Source organism: Magnolia sinica, chromosome 16 (assembly GCF_029962835.1).
Source record: "Magnolia sinica isolate HGM2019 chromosome 16, MsV1, whole genome shotgun sequence".
NCBI lineage: Eukaryota > Viridiplantae > Streptophyta > Magnoliopsida > Magnoliales > Magnoliaceae > Magnolia > Magnolia sinica.
This window is the reverse complement of record NC_080588.1, coordinates 26,058,018-26,077,107: the sequence shown is the minus strand read 5'-3', so window position 1 is coordinate 26,077,107 and position 19,090 is coordinate 26,058,018. Positions and strand designations below refer to the sequence as shown.

The 19,090-nt window shown below is 39.8% G+C and overlaps 1 protein-coding gene across 2 annotated transcripts in view; it reads left to right on the top strand.

The window, feature by feature from the left end:
- The first annotated feature begins 241 nt into the window (after positions 1–241).
- The window catches only part of LOC131228558 (coatomer subunit delta-1-like), a 62,439-nt gene continuing 43,590 nt past the window's right edge, over positions 242–19,090 (top strand). The window contains exons 1-6 of one of the 2 annotated variants that reach the window (XM_058224306.1): positions 242–403; positions 9,132–9,234; positions 10,204–10,243; positions 11,626–11,849; positions 12,589–12,831; positions 12,990–13,146. In XM_058224306.1, the coding sequence (XP_058080289.1) occupies positions 9,232–9,234; positions 10,204–10,243; positions 11,626–11,849; positions 12,589–12,831; positions 12,990–13,146 (667 nt within the window). In that variant the 5' untranslated portion in view covers positions 242–403; positions 9,132–9,231. The remainder of the gene's footprint in view (positions 404–9,131; positions 9,235–10,203; positions 10,244–11,625; positions 11,850–12,588; positions 12,832–12,989; positions 13,147–19,090) is intronic. The other variant, XM_058224307.1, reaches the window with a different exon arrangement.

Genomic DNA, 19,090 nt, shown 5'->3' with positions numbered 1-19,090 from the left:
TGACTTTATGAATAGGTTGGATGGAAAATAAACACAACAGTGGGCCCTAGGAAAGTTTCAACGGTGACCATCATTATCTTTGCTTCTTCTCATGGTGTGGTCCGATTGATCTTTGGATCAGCCTAAATTTTGGTCATGGAATATAAAATGACACAGAAAAATGTATGGACGGTTTGGATGAAACATATAGATCAAGATGGCTATTAAAGCCCCTGCACGTTCGGAGCTCCGGACTGGCAGGGGTAGTATGCAATCGGCGTTCCAAATCTGCAACGGAAACTGGGTTTTTTGAGAGATTAGTTTTCATAAATCCTCCCTCCAAACTGGCCTTTAAGAAATATTGAAAAATGGGTTTCAGTTCAGATCTGCACTTCTGATTTCCTCATTTCCATCTCAGAGATCGGTATCTCTCTCTCTTTATAATTTAATCTCAGAATCGATATTCTGTTTTTTCTTTTATTGGTTTTTCAAATGTTCCTGAAATTTCAGTTATACGTTTGGTTTTGTTCCGAGTTTCTAAATTCTAGATCTGGAACAGATTCTTGTTCGATTCGTGTTTGCATTCGCAAGCTGAGAATGACAGATCTCTCTCTGCACATCGTTGCAGAAATCTGTGATAATCTAAAGTTTTCCTCGTTTTTATTTTATTTTTGAATAATTCCTTCAATTCCATGCAAGAAGAACTTGTATCCTCAAGCCCTGTACGACCACAATTGGAGCCCACATTTTGTTTATCTAGGCTATTCATTTGGTGGGCCTAGAATTAGTTGGTTAAGGCAACTATCCACATTTAATGGATAAAGGTGAAAGATGGCTGGGATCTTGCTGTATGGATGACCTTTAGGGATCATCAGATTGACTGCCTGGATCACCGAACTGTGCAGCCCACCTGGAGGAACTCATTGCTCAGCACTCTCAGCCCATGATATCTGCGAGAATCCTCCCAACCTGTGTTCCTGCAAGTGGAGCTAGAGGTTTGGTGATCCAGGCCTTTGATCTGATGGTTGTCCATGACCGACAAACCTCCTTGGCAATCCAAACCATTCAACCTGTGGCCTGCAAATAGATAGTAGTCCACGTTGACAGAAGAAAGGCCAAAGATTGGATGGGCGGGGTCTTCCAGGCCAGATAACTTTTGGAGAGGGAGGGAGGGAGCGGGTAATCCTAAACATTCAACTTATAGCTTGCAAATAGAGAGTAGCGAGAAACAAAAGCATCAATTGGGCTTGCAAATAGAGAGTAGTAAGAAAACAAAAGCATCAATCCACATCGAAGGAAGAAAGGTCAAAGATTGGATGGCCGGGATGACACAGGACAGCCCTAATTATGATGCATGCTCATGGACACAATTAAACAGCGGAAATAAAATGAATAAATGATCTAAAATTCTAACAGTAATCATCATAACTGAGAAAATCATAAAGGAAACATGCAATGGAGCAGGCCATCATCACAACCATGGATTATGGAATTCAATTACTACTTGGGTTGGATCCGGCGAGGGATGAGACCTCCCGATCTTGCATGGTCACACCTAATCGATCAACGAAGATCACTAGTCTGAAGAACCAAGAAGTTTCTCGGATTAGGGATTTGAGAATTTGGGGGTTTAGGGTTTAGATCGGTTCTCAAGATTTTGATCGAAGAAGGATTAGCCAAAACTGGAAAATGGAAGGAAGAAAATTATTACCTTGAAGAAGTTGGAGGGGCACAAGAAGAAATTAGGAGAAGAAGATCAAGGGAAGAGAAGAAGCACCATTGAGAGAAGAGAGGAAGGAGGCAACCAAAGAGTTTGCTTTTCATTAATCAATAGTTAAAATTCGAGTTTAGGGCTTTAGCCCACTTAAATAAGCAAATAAATACATAAAATTACTAAAATACCCCTAGGATAAACAAATAAAGACATAAAATTACTGAAAGACCCCTAACTAAGTCAAAAACGCGCAATAACATAAGTACGGGAAAGTTTGGGCGCTCGGTCTTCTTTCTCCAATCTTTCTTCACATGTGTCTTCCCTGAGTGGGGGATCACATGTGAAAGGTCTTCAGCTCCTCAATAGTCGCCTATCCACAAGGACGGCACTTGTGGTTGGCGCTTTCTTCGTTGGTACACCTTGAATGCGCTTGTGTCTGCATCAATTCCCCTCGGGTGAGAAAAACTCGACTTCGACGAGTTGAAACTTTTGTAGCGCTCGAGTAGATCTGGATCAATACCCTGCAATGCGTCGCCCGACAGCCACGTAGATTCAGACGATGGTTTGTTCTTCCACTTGACAAGATACCTTTGGAAACCCTCATCTCTCGTGGATACTATCTCATCATCCAAGATTTCCTCAATTGTTTCTTTATGGGTAATGGGTGGAGGAGGGGGTGGAAGGGGTTGGGTAGTAAACTCAGAAAAAGGCCATGAAAGGGACGATGTATCAACAATGGGAGTATGGTCACGGACTAGATCTTCCACATTAAAAGTTGGATTAATGATCATTTCAGGTGGAAGGTCAACCCGATACGCATTGGACCCAACCTTTTGTAATATCTTGAATGGTCCAGCACTACGCGCTTGTAATTTCTTTGTAGATCCTTGAGAGAATCGCTCTGGCCTTATTCGCACCATTCCAGTCTCCTTCTTGAAATTCTTGCACTCTATGATGAGAATCAGCTGAAACTTTATAATCATCATTGCTCTTATTTAACCGTTGTCTAATATGTATATGCAAATCATGAATCTGGCGTGCGAATGCATCGGCTGACTCAGAAGACCTTTGGGTAACAGACATAGGTAAGAGATCTATGGGCATTCTAGGTTTATAACCACTTACAATTTCAAAAGGACTCAACCCTGTAGATCTATTAACTGACCCATTATAAGCAAGTTCAGCAGTTGGTAAAATTAGGTCCCAAGTCTTAACATGTTCACCCACTAGACCACGTGGAAGATTTCCAAGGCTACGGTTTACCACTTTAGTTTGACTATCTGTTTGTGGGTGGTAAGCAGTAGAAAATTGCAAACGAGTTCCCATAATGTGCCATAGTGTCTTCCAAAAATAGCTAGTAAATTAAACATCACGATCAGACACTATGGTTTTAGGTAACCCATGGAGACGCACCACACCATCAAAAAAAAGACGAGCAACATGAGACGCATCTGACGTCTTCGAACATGGGAGGAAATGCGCCATTTTAGAAAAACGGTTCACAACGACAAAAACGGAATTGTGCTTTTTTATAGTCTTGGGAAGCCCGAGCACGAAGTCCATACTAATGTCCTGCCACGGAGCATGTGGCACTGGTAATGGCGTGTACAGCCCGGTATTTTGCTTTCTTTGCTTTTCCAGCTGACATGTTCGACACTGCCCTAAAACTTTGGCTACGTCTCGCTTGAGGCTTGGCCAATAGAAACGATCTTCCGCGAGGGCAATGGTCTTATCACGACCAAAATGGCCAACTATCCCTCCTGAATGAAGCTCCCAGATGAGGAATTCACGAAGGGACATACGGGGAATACAAAGTCTGTCTCCCTTAAAAAGAAAGCCATATTTAAGAACATATTCACCCATAATATGCTGGTCACTAGACAGCGACGCGTAAGTACCCTCAAAATCAGGACATATGGGGTATTCATCTTTCAGTTGCTCAAATCCGACTACCTCTACACTCAAGGAGTTGAGCAACGCCACTCTCCTACTAAGGGCATCTGCTGGTTTGTTTTCAACCCCGGCCTTGTGTTTCAAAACAAACAAATATTCCCGAAGAAACGCTACCCACTTGGCATGCCTTGGGTTGAGTTTCTTCTGAGAATGCAAACATCTCAAAGCCTCATGGTCAGAAAACAAAACGAATTCGTGCGGTAGGAGGTAGTGTCGCCAATGTCTCAGGGATTGCACTACTGCATAAAATTCTTTATCGTAAGTGGAGTATTTTTGTTTTGCCTCATTTAGTTTCTCACTGAAATAGGCCACTGGGTGTCCTTCTTGACTCAACACTCCACCTATACCGACACCAGACGCATCGCACGCTACTACAAAGACTTTAGAAAAGTCAGATAGACGCATGACAGGAGCTTCCACCATCTTGCCCTTAATTTCTTTAAAAGCCTTGACGGCGGCTTTAAACCACACGAACTCTCCCTTTTTCATGCACTCGGTAATGGGAGCCATGATCGTGCTAAAACCCCTAATGAACCGACAATAAAAAGTTGCTAGGCCGTGAAAACTTCACACTTTATGAATGTTCTTTGGTTCTGGTCACTCAACTATGGCCCTGACTTTTTCAGGGTCTGCGCGCATCCCTTCAGAGGATACTATAAATCCTAAGAACACAACTTGGCTAGACATAAATGCACATTTCTTAAGATTAGCGTACAACTTTTCCTTCCTAAGGACACTATAGACCTTCTTTAAATGTTCAAGGTGTGATTCCTTAGTGGTACTATAAATAAGAATATCGTCAAAGTACACCACTAGGAATTTTTCCATGAACGGCCTCAAAGCTTGTGTCATCACCCGCATGAAAGTACTGGGTGCGTTAGTCAAGTCGAAGGGCATGACTAACCACTCATACAGCCCATCTTTCGTCTTAAACGCCATCTTCCACTCATCTCCTGGGCGTATACGGATTTGGTGATATCCACTCTTGAGGTCTATCTTAGAGAATATAGTGGACCTGGCCATCATGTCAAGCATATCATCAAGTCTAGGTATAGGGAACCTATACTTGACAGTAATTTTGTTTATGACACGGCTGTCCACACACATGCGCCACGTGCCGTCTCTCTTTAGCGTCAACAATGCAGCACGGCACACGAGCTCATACTCTCTTGGATGAAACCCTTTTGCGAAGCTCATCAACTTGCTTCTTCAACTCGCATGCTGCAGGGTTCATTCTGTAGTGAGGAAGGTTCGGTAGAGTAGACCCTGGGACAAATTAATGGCATGCTGTATGTCCCTCATAGGTGGCAACTCATTCGGTAAGTCTTCAGGAAATACATCACTGTATTCCTTCAGGACCGAGGTCACCTCACGGGGCAACTCTGATGGAACCTCAGGTGTAATTTCTCTAGCCACAAGGGCATACATCATAGAATCCTCCTTAGCCTCTTTTTCAAACTCTCTTGCGCTGATTATATGTAAAGACTTCGGTTTGGATTTCTCCATTTCTCTAGGCTCACTTGCCTTCTCATCCTTCTTCCTCCCTAGTGTATTCTCAGGTGGCATGGGATTAAGTTTGATCTTTTTACCATTATACATAAAAGTACACGCATTCGAACGGCCAAAGATCATGACATCATTATCGAATAGCCACGGTCTACCTAGGATAAGATGTCCCACATCCATAGGTAAAACATCACACCACAGGGACTCTTTGTATGACCCAAACTCGATGGGGACTAGACATTGCTGGGTGACAGGTAGGGATGTCTTGTCAACCCAAGAAGCTTTATACGGGTCTGGATGAGGTGTAGATTTCAGTTTTAAGCTATCTAAGGTGCTAGTGGAAATCACATTCTGACAATTTCCACTGCCTACTATCACTTTACAATTCTTTTCACCACACTTGGCAATAGTGTAGAAGATAGTACTTCGACGCCAGTCAGCATTACTTCTAGACTGAGCTAACACACGCCTGACTACTGCAAGCATTGCTTCTCCATCCACTTCTTCTTCATCAGTAAGTCCTCCTTTAGGGTGATACTCTTCAACTTCATAATCACCCTGGTTATCTCCACCCTCGTGGGACTCGCCTATAACTAAGGCTCTCCCACGGCTCTTCGTAGGACACTGATTAGACATGTGGCCAAGGTTGCCACACTCATAGCACCTCACTTGGCTCATGTTAGTAGGACCGGCACCAAGAACCCCTTTGCCCTTGTCCTCCGTAGGCCTAGACGGAATGGTCGCTTGTGCCCTAGGTTGACTACCAATATTAGGTCTAGTTTCTTGGGAACTAGATCTAGCACTGGAGTCTCGGGACTCAAAACGACGAATGACAGGAGCCTTCAGATATTGCTCTAACTCCTGCACGACTTGATATGCTTCATCTAAGTCTGTTAAGGGCCGAGTAATAAGCTCGCGCTGAAGATCCGCACAAAGGCCCATTTTGAAACGCGAGAGCGTTACTAGAGGGTCTTCTCGGATATCACATCGCATCACATACTCTTTAAATTTAGCGATGTAGTCAGCGGCAGGCATTGACCCTTGGCGTAAGGATTGCCATTAGTCAAGGAGCTTCTGACGGTATGAGAGAGGAAGGTACTTCTCCTTTAACTTCTCTTTCATCTCATACCAATGTGTGATAGAGGCTCCACCAACTCTCTCTATCCTACGCTCGGTGTTGGTCCAGAAGAGCTTGGCTTGACCCACAAGCTTCATCTTAGCAAACCGCATTTGACGGTTTTCCGACATGCCATACCACTCAAAGTAGTGGTCCATGTCAGCAACCCAGTCAAGGAACGCCTTGGGATCCAAGCGCCTATCAAAACTCGAGGCCTCAACTCTCACACTCTTCATCGCACGCTCATCTGGATCATAGCGGTCTTGATGACCACATGTGGCTCGTGCCCCTCACACCACACTACGACCATTACCACGATCTCTGTCCTCACTACCACCACGTGTGGCAGCGCGTTCTTCAATGATTCCTTCCACTTGGGAGTACGCATCTTCCCCTACAGCGGGGTTTTCCTTTTTGGACGCCTCTAGTTGCTCCACCTTAGCCATGGTAGTGGTAATTTGGTTCTCAAGGCGGGCAAACTCACGCCTTTGACTCGCTTCTAGGGCGGTTATCTTTTGTATCAATTGAGCAAGTTGCTCAGATAACTGCTCGTTATTCATGGTAGGTTGAAGTTCGAAACCTCTATCTCTTCTCGTGGGCATACAATGAAGACTTGAACCAAACTCTACCTAACTAGACTACTAGGTGTTATGACTTTCAAGATGAATGCGATGAATGCAAAACTACTATGAACTGACACAATTAAGTTGAAACAGGAAACAACTCAAATCTGGAAAATTTCCAGATTAGGAACTTTCTAAAATTGGAAAGTTTCTAAAATTGAAAACTTTCTAAACTTGGAACTTTCCTAAGTTAAACCTAAAAATCAAAACCCTAATTTGATAACTCAATCTAGACAAAAACCATGCAAGCCTAGGCTTTGATACCAAATTTGACGCAAGACAACCCTAATTATGATGCATGCTCATGGACACAATTAAACAGCGGAAATAAAAGAAATAAATGATCTAAAATTCTAACAGTAATCATCGTAATTGAGAAAATCATAAAGGAAACATGCAATGGAGCAGGCCATCACCACAACCATGGATTATGGAATTCAATTACTACTTGGGTTGGATCCAGCGAGGGATGAGACCTCCTGATCTTGCATGGTCACACCCAATCGATCAACGAAGATCACTAGTCCAAAGAACCAAGAAGTTTCTCGGATTAGGGATTTGAGAATTTGGGGGTTTAGGGTTTAGATCGGTTCTCAAGATTTTGATCGAAGAAGGATTAGCCAAAACTGGAAAATAGAAGGAAGAAAATTATTACCTTGAAGAAGTTGGAGGGGCACAAGAAGAAATTAGGAGAAGAAGATCAAGGGAAGAGAAGAAGCACCATTAGAGAGAAGAGAGGAATGATGCAACCAAAGAGTTTGCTTTTCATTAATCAATAGTTAAAATTCGAGTTTAGGGCTTTAGCCCACTTAAATAAGCAAATAAAGACATAAAATTACTAAAATACCCCTAGGATAAGCAAATAAAGATATAAAATTACTAAAAGACCCCTAAGTCAAAAACGCGCAAATAACATAAGTACGGGAAAGTTTGGGCGCTCGGTCTTCTTTCTCCAATCTTCCTTCACATGTGTCTTCCCTGGGTGGGGTCTTCTATATGTCCAATCACATGTGAAAGGTCTTCAGCTCCTCAATAGTCGCCTATCCACAAGGACAGCACTTGTGGTTGGCACTTTCTTCGTTGATACACCTTGAATGCGCTTGTGTCCGCATCACGAGGTCTTCTTGGCTAGATAACTTTTGGGGTGGGACCCATAAGATTAACTGTTTGGATCGCCAAATGATAGGCTTCACTTATCATAATCCCTCAGCATCAAGGTGTTCTATATCTATTATGATACAACCTTAATGGCCGGTACGTACAAGTAACGGTTGTGACCATTACGTGATCTGGGGGTGAAATGAGGCAGTTGGTTTTTTGAGACCATAGCATAACGACTGTTACTCACATAACGGTTGAAAAACAACCACTTATTTTTTCTATGTAAATCCATTTTCCTTCATTTTTTTTTTTTTTTTCACTTTTCTCATTCCAAAAACTTTCCTACATCATTTTATAACAAATTTCAACCACTCGTACTATAGTTTTTAGAATTAAAATATAGTAGATTGAATTGATTTGGACGAATAAAATCTTTGAGAGCCATTAAAAAAATACAAAAAAGTGGTATATATGCATTTTTTTTTTTCTTTTCTGATTTCTAATTTTAATGCTTGATTGTGATGTGTAAACATTAGAGACATATAATTATGTTCATAAATTCATCCAAAAACCCAATACAATATTCTCACCAAAGAGTGGACCATTACCATAAACATATACAAAAAGAAAAAGAAGAATACATATCTGGAATATTTATATTATTCTAGATTTTCTAGATATTTTCCAGATTTTTTCGGGCAAATTTTTTTTTTTTTTTTTTTTTGAACCATTATTGGAGTCGTAACGGTCGTTGCCCCCCTATATCAACTGTTACAACTGATTCTTGTATCTATATGGTGCTAACTTTTACGGCCTCCGTTACCAATACGGAATACTTTGCTCAACATCTGTACTGGAAAAGGTTGGTTTGGGGGCACTAATTCTGCTATTGATTGCTCGGGTCTTCTGGGCTAGATACCTTTTGGTGTGGATCACTAAAGGATAGGCCTCATTTATCATATAGTTCCTCAGCTGGTAGACTTTGAGGAGTTTCAACACAAGGTCTTGGGTTCGATACCCATAGGTGGTGAAATCCCACTACGGCGTGCGTGGGTGTGTGTTTAAAAAAAAAAGTTGATGGAGAGAGGGACCTTGTTATCCGTGTTGCTTGCTAAATTTACTTTTTTTTTTTTTCTAGGTGCTCAATTGATTGAAAAGTAAGCTGTTGTAGAATATCTATATCACAAAGTCTTGTACTCCTTGACGTTCGGCCTTCTTATAATTCATAAGCGTTCACAATGGTAAGCTTCATCCCATTTATACTTTCCTCATTTCTTTCCATTGTTTGGGGTGTGCTTGTGATTTCCAAATTTGGTGTTGAGTCATATGCCTTTTTTTTTGTAAGCTGTATTTAATCAAATTCCATCTCTCAAAATGTCAAAAAAATAAATAAAATCAGATACCTTTTGTTTAGGTTATAGGAATCGATCTCCGTGTTGAATGCCAGACAAAGGAGTGAGCATTGGTTTCGGTGTACTGTACCGGTTATGAGCGAAACTGGGTCAGATTGCCCCATTTTAGGCCAATACATGCATATCGTTCTATATGGGTTGATATGTACTTATTTTGGATGATGCTTGTTTCTTGATGATACAATTTATGTTATCCACATGTTGGAATCTCACCAAAATTTGTCTTTTCTGAAGGAAAATAAAGGTCCTTTTTGGACCTACACCTATTCCCAGCATGTCTTTAAATAGTGGTTTTTGAAGTGTGACTTATCTAGGGAATGAAACTGGAATGACTCGCTCTGTCTTGGTCCTTTTGGTTTGGACTGAAGTACTTATCATCTGGGCCTGTTCCAGACTATAACTGGATATTTTATTATTATTTAATTGTGGCAGAAACTGTTGGAGAAAGGGATTGAAGCAGACCATTCTGGCTACAATTTTTGTCAGACCAAAAAATCTTGTCCCTACATTATGTTTGAGCTATTCCCATACATATTGATTAATGGATTGCAAACATCCAATCATTTCTGTTATCTATTAAATTGGTTTGCCATATGGTGAAGTGGCCATTCATCTTGCACAAGTTGGCCTTTGTGGGGGTGTAAAGCAGATTTTTTTTTTTATTTTAAAATTTTAAATTTAATAAATATAACTCTTGCCTTCATTCTTCTTTGTAGTTACTCATTTTCTTTAATATTGAATGAGAACATTTTGGTTTCTTCCCCTTATGATATTGATTCTGTTTTATTTGTGAATTAGGTGGTTCTTGCTGCTTCCATCATTAGCAAGTCTGGTAAAGGTCAGTTTTCTTCCACAAAAATACATATGAATGTGTTTCTTTCTCTATCACATCTCACTATTGCTATATATACATTAGACCCTGCTTATTGCAATATATTCAATTTGAATGTAGATGATGAGTTCACATTGGGGTACAGGATCCCTTGGACCTGATGCTAGCTGCAGTTTCATTGCTAGTTGAGTAGCTTTCTTTCTTTTCATGTGTTTTAAAACCCGGACCTGACTGGCGGGTTGGACTGGTTTGGAACTAGGCGGAAGAATGAATCAGGTTACCTAGAGGCCCATTTTGGTAATAAACCGTTTGTACCGTCCGAACTCTTTGGTTCAGCTGATCCAGGCTTCCTGTTTAGGTATAGCACCAGTTGGGTCAACTGGTCAACTGTTTTTAAAATTCGGATATGAAAGTACTTTTAGCTTGGTAGAGTTGTAGTTACCTCTTACTTCAGAAATCATGATCCTAAACAGTTTTGTATTGATATTTTTGTTGTATAATAAAGTACCATTTTATATTTTTACTTCAGTAGAAGTCAGGGGGTCAAATTGGTTGGTTGAGTGATTGGACTGTTTTGTCACCAACCGCTGGCAGGAGTGGGTCTAGGTCCATTCTGTGACATTGCTTTTTAAGAATGGATCATCTCCAGGAATAAGATGGTTTCTCGGTATTCTTGTATTCTAATTGAAATTGGTTGACAGAATGCTCTGCATAATTCATTGAAATAAAGTTGCTTTTACTACTGCGCCTTTTTTTTTTTTTTGGGGGGGGGTATATAAAATGATTATTTTAGACATTCATGTTAAACAAAGAAGGACTATTTAAGATAAAATACATTTGGTTTTGTAGTGTTGAAGCATTTAGTTGACCTTTCTGATTGAATTAGTTTTGTTTAATACCTCTTCTTGAGAAGCTACTTGTATTTTTTGTTAATACATGGGATCAATTTAAAAACCCAAATGGGCAGTTGGTTAGAAATTAAAAGATCTTAATTTTTTGGTGAACCTTTTTTAACCATTAATTCTCTTTTCCAAAACCAGATTGCAGGTGGTGATTATTTCTGATTATTATGACTAGATCAAAGCTAAGGCTACCACTAGACCTGGATGTTTGCTTATACTTGTATTTTTTTTTGTTAATACATGGGATCGATTTAAAAACCCAAATGGGCAGTTGGTTAGAAATTAAAAGATCTTAATTTTTGCCGAACCTTTTTTAACCATTAATTCTCTTTTCCAAATCCAGATTGCAGGTGGTGATTATTTCTGATTATTATGACTAGATCAAAGCTAAGGCTACCACTAGACCTGGATGTTTGCTTATACTGTATGCTTTTATTGGTGACACCACTCAAGTTTGTTAACTTCAGTACCTCTACTTCCTTGCAGCACTGGTCTCGAGGCAATTTGTGGATATGTCTCGTATAAGGATCGAAGGATTGCTGGCAGCATTTCCTAAGTTGGTTGGCATAGGAAAACAACACACATACATTGAGACGGAAAATGTCCGTTATGTCTACCAGCCGATAGAAGCTTTATATTTGCTACTTGTAACAAACAAGCAGAGCAACATACTTGAAGACTTGGATACCTTGAGTATTCTGTCCAAACTTGTATCCTTTGTGTATTGGTTTCTTAACTCGGGTGTCTCACACACACACACACACACACATCTATGCACATACATACATACATACACATGCATATATGTATGTATATGCGTGTGTGCATGTGTGTGCACCCTATTTTCTTGCATAAAGCATCTGAATTATGTGCAAGGTGTTCCAAAATGGTAACGGTGGCCATAACGGCCACCACCATTACTGTTATGATAGGAGCCGTAATGGCCACTGTATCGGTCGTTATGGCCCTTTTTATTTTTTGAAAAAAACTGTTCTAGGCCATTATGGACCGTTATAGGGCCTTTACGGCCTGTTTTTTCCATAATAGCCATTACGTCCATTTCGACCCCGTAATGCGTAACGGTTATGACCATTACTGTTACGGCCGTTACGTACCGAAGTTTCTCCCTGCCTAGTTATCTAGTGGATATATTGTGGTTTACAAGAATGAAAAGCTATTATTATTGACTAAAATTGGAGAAATGCTTCTACTTTTTTTTTTTTTTTCTTTTTCTTTTTATAATTAATTGCATGGACTTTTTCTTTTTATAACTTAATTGCATGGATTATATCAATTGTAGGAAAGTTTAGGGTTATTTTAGCTGTCTCTTATGATTTCTAGTATTCCTCTCTACCTGTCCAAAATATTTCCAAGGTATCCACCATATTCTCCATATCTGGAAGCTGGTAAGAATATTGAGACATTTAGTTGAGCTTTAACTTGATTCAGGTACCTGAGTATTCTCCCTCTCTAGATGAGGAAGGGATTTGCGAGATGGCCTTTGAGCTGATTTTTGCTTTTGACGAAGTCATCTCTCTTGGGCACAGAGAAAATGTAACTGTTGCTCAGGTTAAACAATACTGTGAGATGGAAAGTCATGAAGAAAAGCTGCATAAGCTGCTAATGCAGAGCAAGATCAATGAAACCAGGGACGTCATGAAGCGCAAAGCTAGTGAGATTGACAAAAGCAAGGTGTTTGTTTGTGCCACATCATGAAGCTCACCCCTTTGTATATGGCTTGGTGTTTTAATTCATTTCCTTGCTCTTAGATCTTGGGCTTTGCCTGTTTTATTTTTGTTTTCATAGTTTTGGACGATATTCTTATACATTTCAACATTTATTTTTTGCAGATTGATAAGAATAGAGTCGATAAAGGAGGGTTTATGTCTATGCAGTCGATGGGTTCAGGAAGAATTGAAAGTGGCTTTAGTGATATGAGTCTATCTGGTGCGGGAGGTGGTTTTGGATCAGGCACCGAAGTTGAATCCTTTTCTAGCAAGTCTAAAGGTCTGTGTGTCATTAGAGTGCCTTATTTCCATAAAAGCATCTTTGCTTGATTATGAAATAATTGAAGTTCTTTATACTTTGAATTTGACGTAGATGACATAATCAATATTTAGAAACCAGGCAGGCAGTCTTGATTACTGCTGCAATATTTGTTATTCCTTGAAATGTCTAATATACCCATTACGTGGTTGGTGGCTTTTGGTTTTGGGCAATGACGGTGTTTAATTTATATGAATAATCAAGGTAAACCAGTAAATATTCTATTTTACAATGTTAAGGATGTTGTCATTGTTGGTATAGTCATTGTATCAGGCTTCGGAACTCTCAGATCCATTTTGGTGTACTACTTCATCATTATTTGCACATGTGGCTATACGTAACCAAGGTTTTCAATAATGGCGACTATGGCTGTAACGGCTAGCCTTTGGCCATCATGATACGGACTGTAATGGCCGTTACGGTCCTGTAATGGTCAAAATTGTTTTTAAAGGAAGAAACTGTATCGGCCTCGTGATAGACCATTAGGCCCTATAACTGGGATAAAAAATTTAAAGGAAGAACTGTATCGGCCCCATAACAGTCGTTATGGGGCTGTTGCGAGCCTTTTTTTTTTTTTTTTCCAGAACGGGCGTTACAGCCTTGTATCATGTAATAGCTCCCACCATTACTAATGGCCGTTAAGTAACCTTTTTTGAATACCATGCTTGTGACATGTGCATTTGTTGGTCATTTCATGGAAAGACTAGATAAATCCCTGGAAACTGCTTTTTTACCTTGGTATCTGTACCCAGTGATAATATCTCAAATACATCTATATTTAACCAATTGAAGACCTCAGATGCATTCATCCCTTTTCGTTCCCCATAAGCAGTCAAAACCTGCATGAATATCTGTATAACCTCAAAGTAGTAGACACCAAGCATTTCTGTAAATTGGCATGCAAGACTTCTTATCTTTGAAGATGTCAAATCTGCTATAGATAAAGTCATTTTGTTGCAGTAAAATGGATTCTCTACTATTTACCAAGAAAACAACTTACAATTTCCATCTGATAACAGAATCAGTGGAATTCTGTTATGTTTGAGAAAAGATGCATGTGTTGCCATTCTGATGGGTTGAAGGTGAAGGCATCAAAGTAACTCTGCTTTGGAGTTGAAGAAGATGATCAAGTATGATAGATAACTCTTTGTGGTCCTTGCTGATAAGTCTGGAGTACTGTTCTTAATGCTGGCAATGAGGATATAGACAGATAATTGGCAGGTGCACCTGAGGCTCCCCCCAACTACAGGGAAGTAGAAATATGAATCACAGCTTTGCACTTGGGGACAAATTCTCATCAAACTCTGCTTGACAAGAATTATAAGGCTATATGCCAAAGCTTTGGTTCATCAAACACTGCTTGGCGAAAAGTATAAACTGAAGCTTAGGTTGTTACATACAACTATAGCCCTTAAATTTATAAAATATCACACCTATAAATTTATAAAATATTACAACTATAGCCCTTATGCTGAGAATTACATCCCAAGAATATGTTCTCTAGATTTCTGGTGAAGTGGTGATTTTGAATATTCAGGATGCGTGTGGATCCAAGTACCAGTACAAGATAATAATTAGGATCTTGGTTGAAGGGAAGCAGGGAGCAATAAATGATTCTTCTGCTTCCTTACTAGTGTCAGGAGCTTGTTGATGAGATAAATGGCCATAAACAAAAACTTACGTTGGAGCTTACAGGAAACATGAGTTAAAGTGATTCATCCAAACCATTGTTTGAATTATCTCCGATATTATTGTTATCTCTGGCTTGGGGATACGATAACACTGGTAGCGATACCGATAACACCGGTAGTATTAGAAATTCCATAGATCAACAATGCATCGCTAAGTATTGCCAATGCATCGATATCACCAATATTTTCAATTGTGTAAATTCCAGGCGTCGCTTGTATTGCCAATGTATCAATATGGCCAATGTATCGCCAATATTTTCGACTGTGTAATGACGCTTGTATCACAAGTGTATCGGTGATATTTCAATAATATCACCAATGTAGAGACATCACAGAAAGTTTGTTTATTAAAAAAAATCTATTTCAAAATTTTTTATGAGCACGTTGTTGTATGCAATTTTCAATTTATCGTTGCTAATATTGATAATATCTCAATATTATCATTATCGCAACATGCTCGATATCAAGGCTACAATCTTTCGTTTTCTTTCTAGTTGTTGATGATTTCTTGGCAAAATATTGTGAGTTGTTGATATTCTGCAATATCGATGGATGTTTGGATGGGAGGTTGGATGGATGATTGGATGGGATCAATGGGATGGTTAGACTGTTTCTTACGACAACACATGCTTTTAAGCCCCCATTAAATGAAAACTTATTGCGTATACATTCTTTTTACAATATATATATATATATATATATATATATATATACATATATACATATATATATATATATATATATATATAGATATATATAAAATTTCTAAATATGCAAACATGTCTATTTTAGCACCTCCTAAAGTTTCACTTCTACTATTTTCCCATGTTTTCCCACATTACCGGTTATTAGCGATATTATCGGTGATATCGATTAGAGTTGTACACGAGCAGCAAAAGCTCAGTAACTCGCTCGACTCGGCTCAAAAAAGCTCGACTCGACTTGGATCAAAGCTGAGTTCGATCCGAATCGAGTTGTTTTTTGGTGCTCGAAATGAATTCGAGCAGAGCTCGAGCTTGCCCCTGCTCAAGTTCGATCTCTCTTTGCTAACGAAAGGAACTCCAGATCAACGGTCCCAGATCGTTCGAGATCTCGGTCAAGCATGCAGGGAGTGGGGCTTCTTCATGGCAAAAATTAAATGCAAGTAGATGAAAACATCACCTTTTTTCATACTTTTTTTTTAAATATATATATATATTTTTAAAGGTGATAAATCATGGGTGGAGGAGAGCCTGAGGGCGTGGATGCTCGACTTGTGTCAAGCTTTCTTTGACTTATCAGAAACAGAGAAGAGGGAGTATGCAGGGAAACACGTGTTGGATCCCATACGGTGCGGGATGAGCTTCAATCCAACAGTGGATAAGGTGTTGTACTAGAGGGATTATCTTAAGGTGTTTGTGCATCCCGCCTTTCATTTGCCCGACAAGCCGGTCGGTTTCAGGTGTGTTACGATACGTCAGACGAAATATCGGGACGTGGTCTCATCATCAAAACTGAAATAGCTGGGCTTCTTTGGAATTGAGGAATTAGAAGCTTTGGTCATGGTTCATCGCCATTTACCATCGCGGTGCACACCTTGCCTTGTCCTGCATGCCACATCGACTGTCCGGCGTGCCACCTCGCCCTGTCTGGCATGCTCGAACTCGGCCGAGCCGATCACGAGCTGCTGTTCCGAGCTCGAAGGCTGAGCCGAGCCGAGCACGAGTTGGGACTCGAGCAGTCCGAGTCAACCACGAGCCCGGCAAAGCTCGACTCATTTACACCTCTAACATCGATATTGTTTCCATATCCTCGGCTAGCGAAACTTGTAGCGATACCGATACTTCGAACATTGATCCAAACCTTGCATCATGCGTGAAGGGCCACATGTATGGAAGATCTTTGTTCATAGTCGAAACCAAATACCAATGGACCATGGAGGCCCACATATCTGATCAGATTGTCTATCCAATGGTCTGATTGGCCAGTGGGGCCCGGTTATAGATGTCAGATCACATATAGTATAAGGTTTCTTCATTTAATGTATCTATACAACCTTACCAGCTTGTATAGCGGTACGGGGGTCTATAACATTCCATAGATATGATATATAGGGATATCTGGGAGTGGAGGTTCTTCTTGATACTAAATGTGATATATGTCCATCAGTGGCTTTATCTAGGATTTATTCGTGACTCTACAGAAGTTTCCCTTCATGTGGTTGTGTACAATGGCTTCTACAATTTATATGTTTGGAAATTTGATACAATCTTGATGTTTGGTATCAATGTGGTGGTGTTTAGAGGCTGTTTGGAGTTTTACTCAACCATTTTATGCTCATGTTTAGAGTTTTACTTTACTGTAGAGGGTGCATGCAGCTCATATAGGGCTTCATGGATGGTAGTTTAAGAGTTATAATACTTCTGGACACTTTGGTAGCTGGTTTTCAGATACTATAGGATTTTATTTTTTATTTTTTATTTTTTTAATGAAGCAATTGGATTTGTTTTATGGTTTTTTCATTAAATAAGTAACCAATAGGGTTACTCGACTTTAGCATTATAAAATATAAACAGTTTGAGAAGGCTGTATAAGATTGGCATTCATATGAATTGGAGAATGAACAATTGAATGAAAAAGCAAAGTCACTTTTGACGTTTTCAGCATGTGTTGCTCTTTGATCTAGCATTACTCTTATAGAATGGAGAATGAGTGATTGAATTGAAGAGGTGAAGTCTCCTTTATGCCTTTCAGCATTTGTTGTTCTCCTATTTAGCATTCATTTATGATTATCTTAGCCTGTGTTGCTTGATCTTTATGGTGGCTCAACTTTCAACTTTGTGAAAGATTTTCTTGGTGGTGGGATGATGGTGTAGCAATCCAAGTTGAAACTTTCTCTCTTCTATTTGGATTGCAACAGAAGGCTGATCTTTGTAATATGATGGTTTTCTACTTCGAAAATATATTTTTCTATGGAGGAAATATGATGAGAAATACTATGCTGTGCTACAAAGCAGGAATTGTCATGTGCACATGCCTCCACTAAGGCTGTCAATGGGTCGGGTTTGGGTTGGGGACTGATGTACCTAAATAAGTCAATTGGATTTGTGTCATGTTGGGATCAAACACAGGTACTATACATGAGGTACTAGATCTGAATCTGGTTGGAGATATCACGTTGGTTCCTGCTGGGTTGTCTTGAGCATGATTTAGAACTGGGGCTAATACCAAGCTGTCACACCCCTAATTTCGGAACTGTGGCTCTCTCGACCCAGTCACCTAGTCAAGGGTGTGACTCGGGAAAAATTCAAATAATCACATTCATTCCATCGCACAACTCCTGACATGAATAAAAGGAATACCAACTAAATAAATTAATCAAAGATCCAAAGCAAATATTCACAAGATGTTTCCCTACACATTCGATTATTCAAGTCAAATCAACCAAATAAGTTTCCTAAAGAAGAAGTAAATGAAATGTTTCCAATCATCCATTTGTTCAAAAACTGAAAAAAATGTTCATTCATTCATTTTGTTTCATCCATATCTCCCAAAGTTCTTGTGCCTCCATGACAGCTCTGGTATGTTCCACTTCCTCAAGTGGGATATTATGGACGTCATCCGGTAATTCGTGCAAGAGATGCACATATTCTTCATCCGGGATTGTTAGTAATTAACATTGTGAGCTATCAAAGCCCAATAAGTATAATGCATGCATTTGTAACTCATACATGACATAGGTAATATCACACATGGTATTCTCAAAACATATATAAATCGATGCATGATCAGGCCACTTGCCCGAGTTTCCATCACAAAATCTGTAAAGTTAATCATTTGAACCACTAGGGCCCAATCTATTTCAACTTGGCCTACCAACACCCACCTATCTAGCACCAGTTGACCTTTACTTGAGTGTCGGTCCACATACTGGATGCATAAGCCTCGGGTATTGACTCATCCCTTGATCTTAGGTTATCTCAGCTGGCCTAGCTCATTGAGTAACCATTACGAGCTGGTTAGACTCCTACCCTGCCAACTCGTAGTTCTTGACGGAGGCCCTATTGGTACCAACTAGGGTTGGGGTTTCCCACCCCGGGACCTCTCCTCCCATCTGTTTAAGGGACAACTTATTCCCTGAGTTGTCTGATGTTCATTTTCATGGAATGCCATTTCCATTCACCATACTTTTCTCAATTCAATCATGATAAGCAATTTTAATTCATAAGGCATGT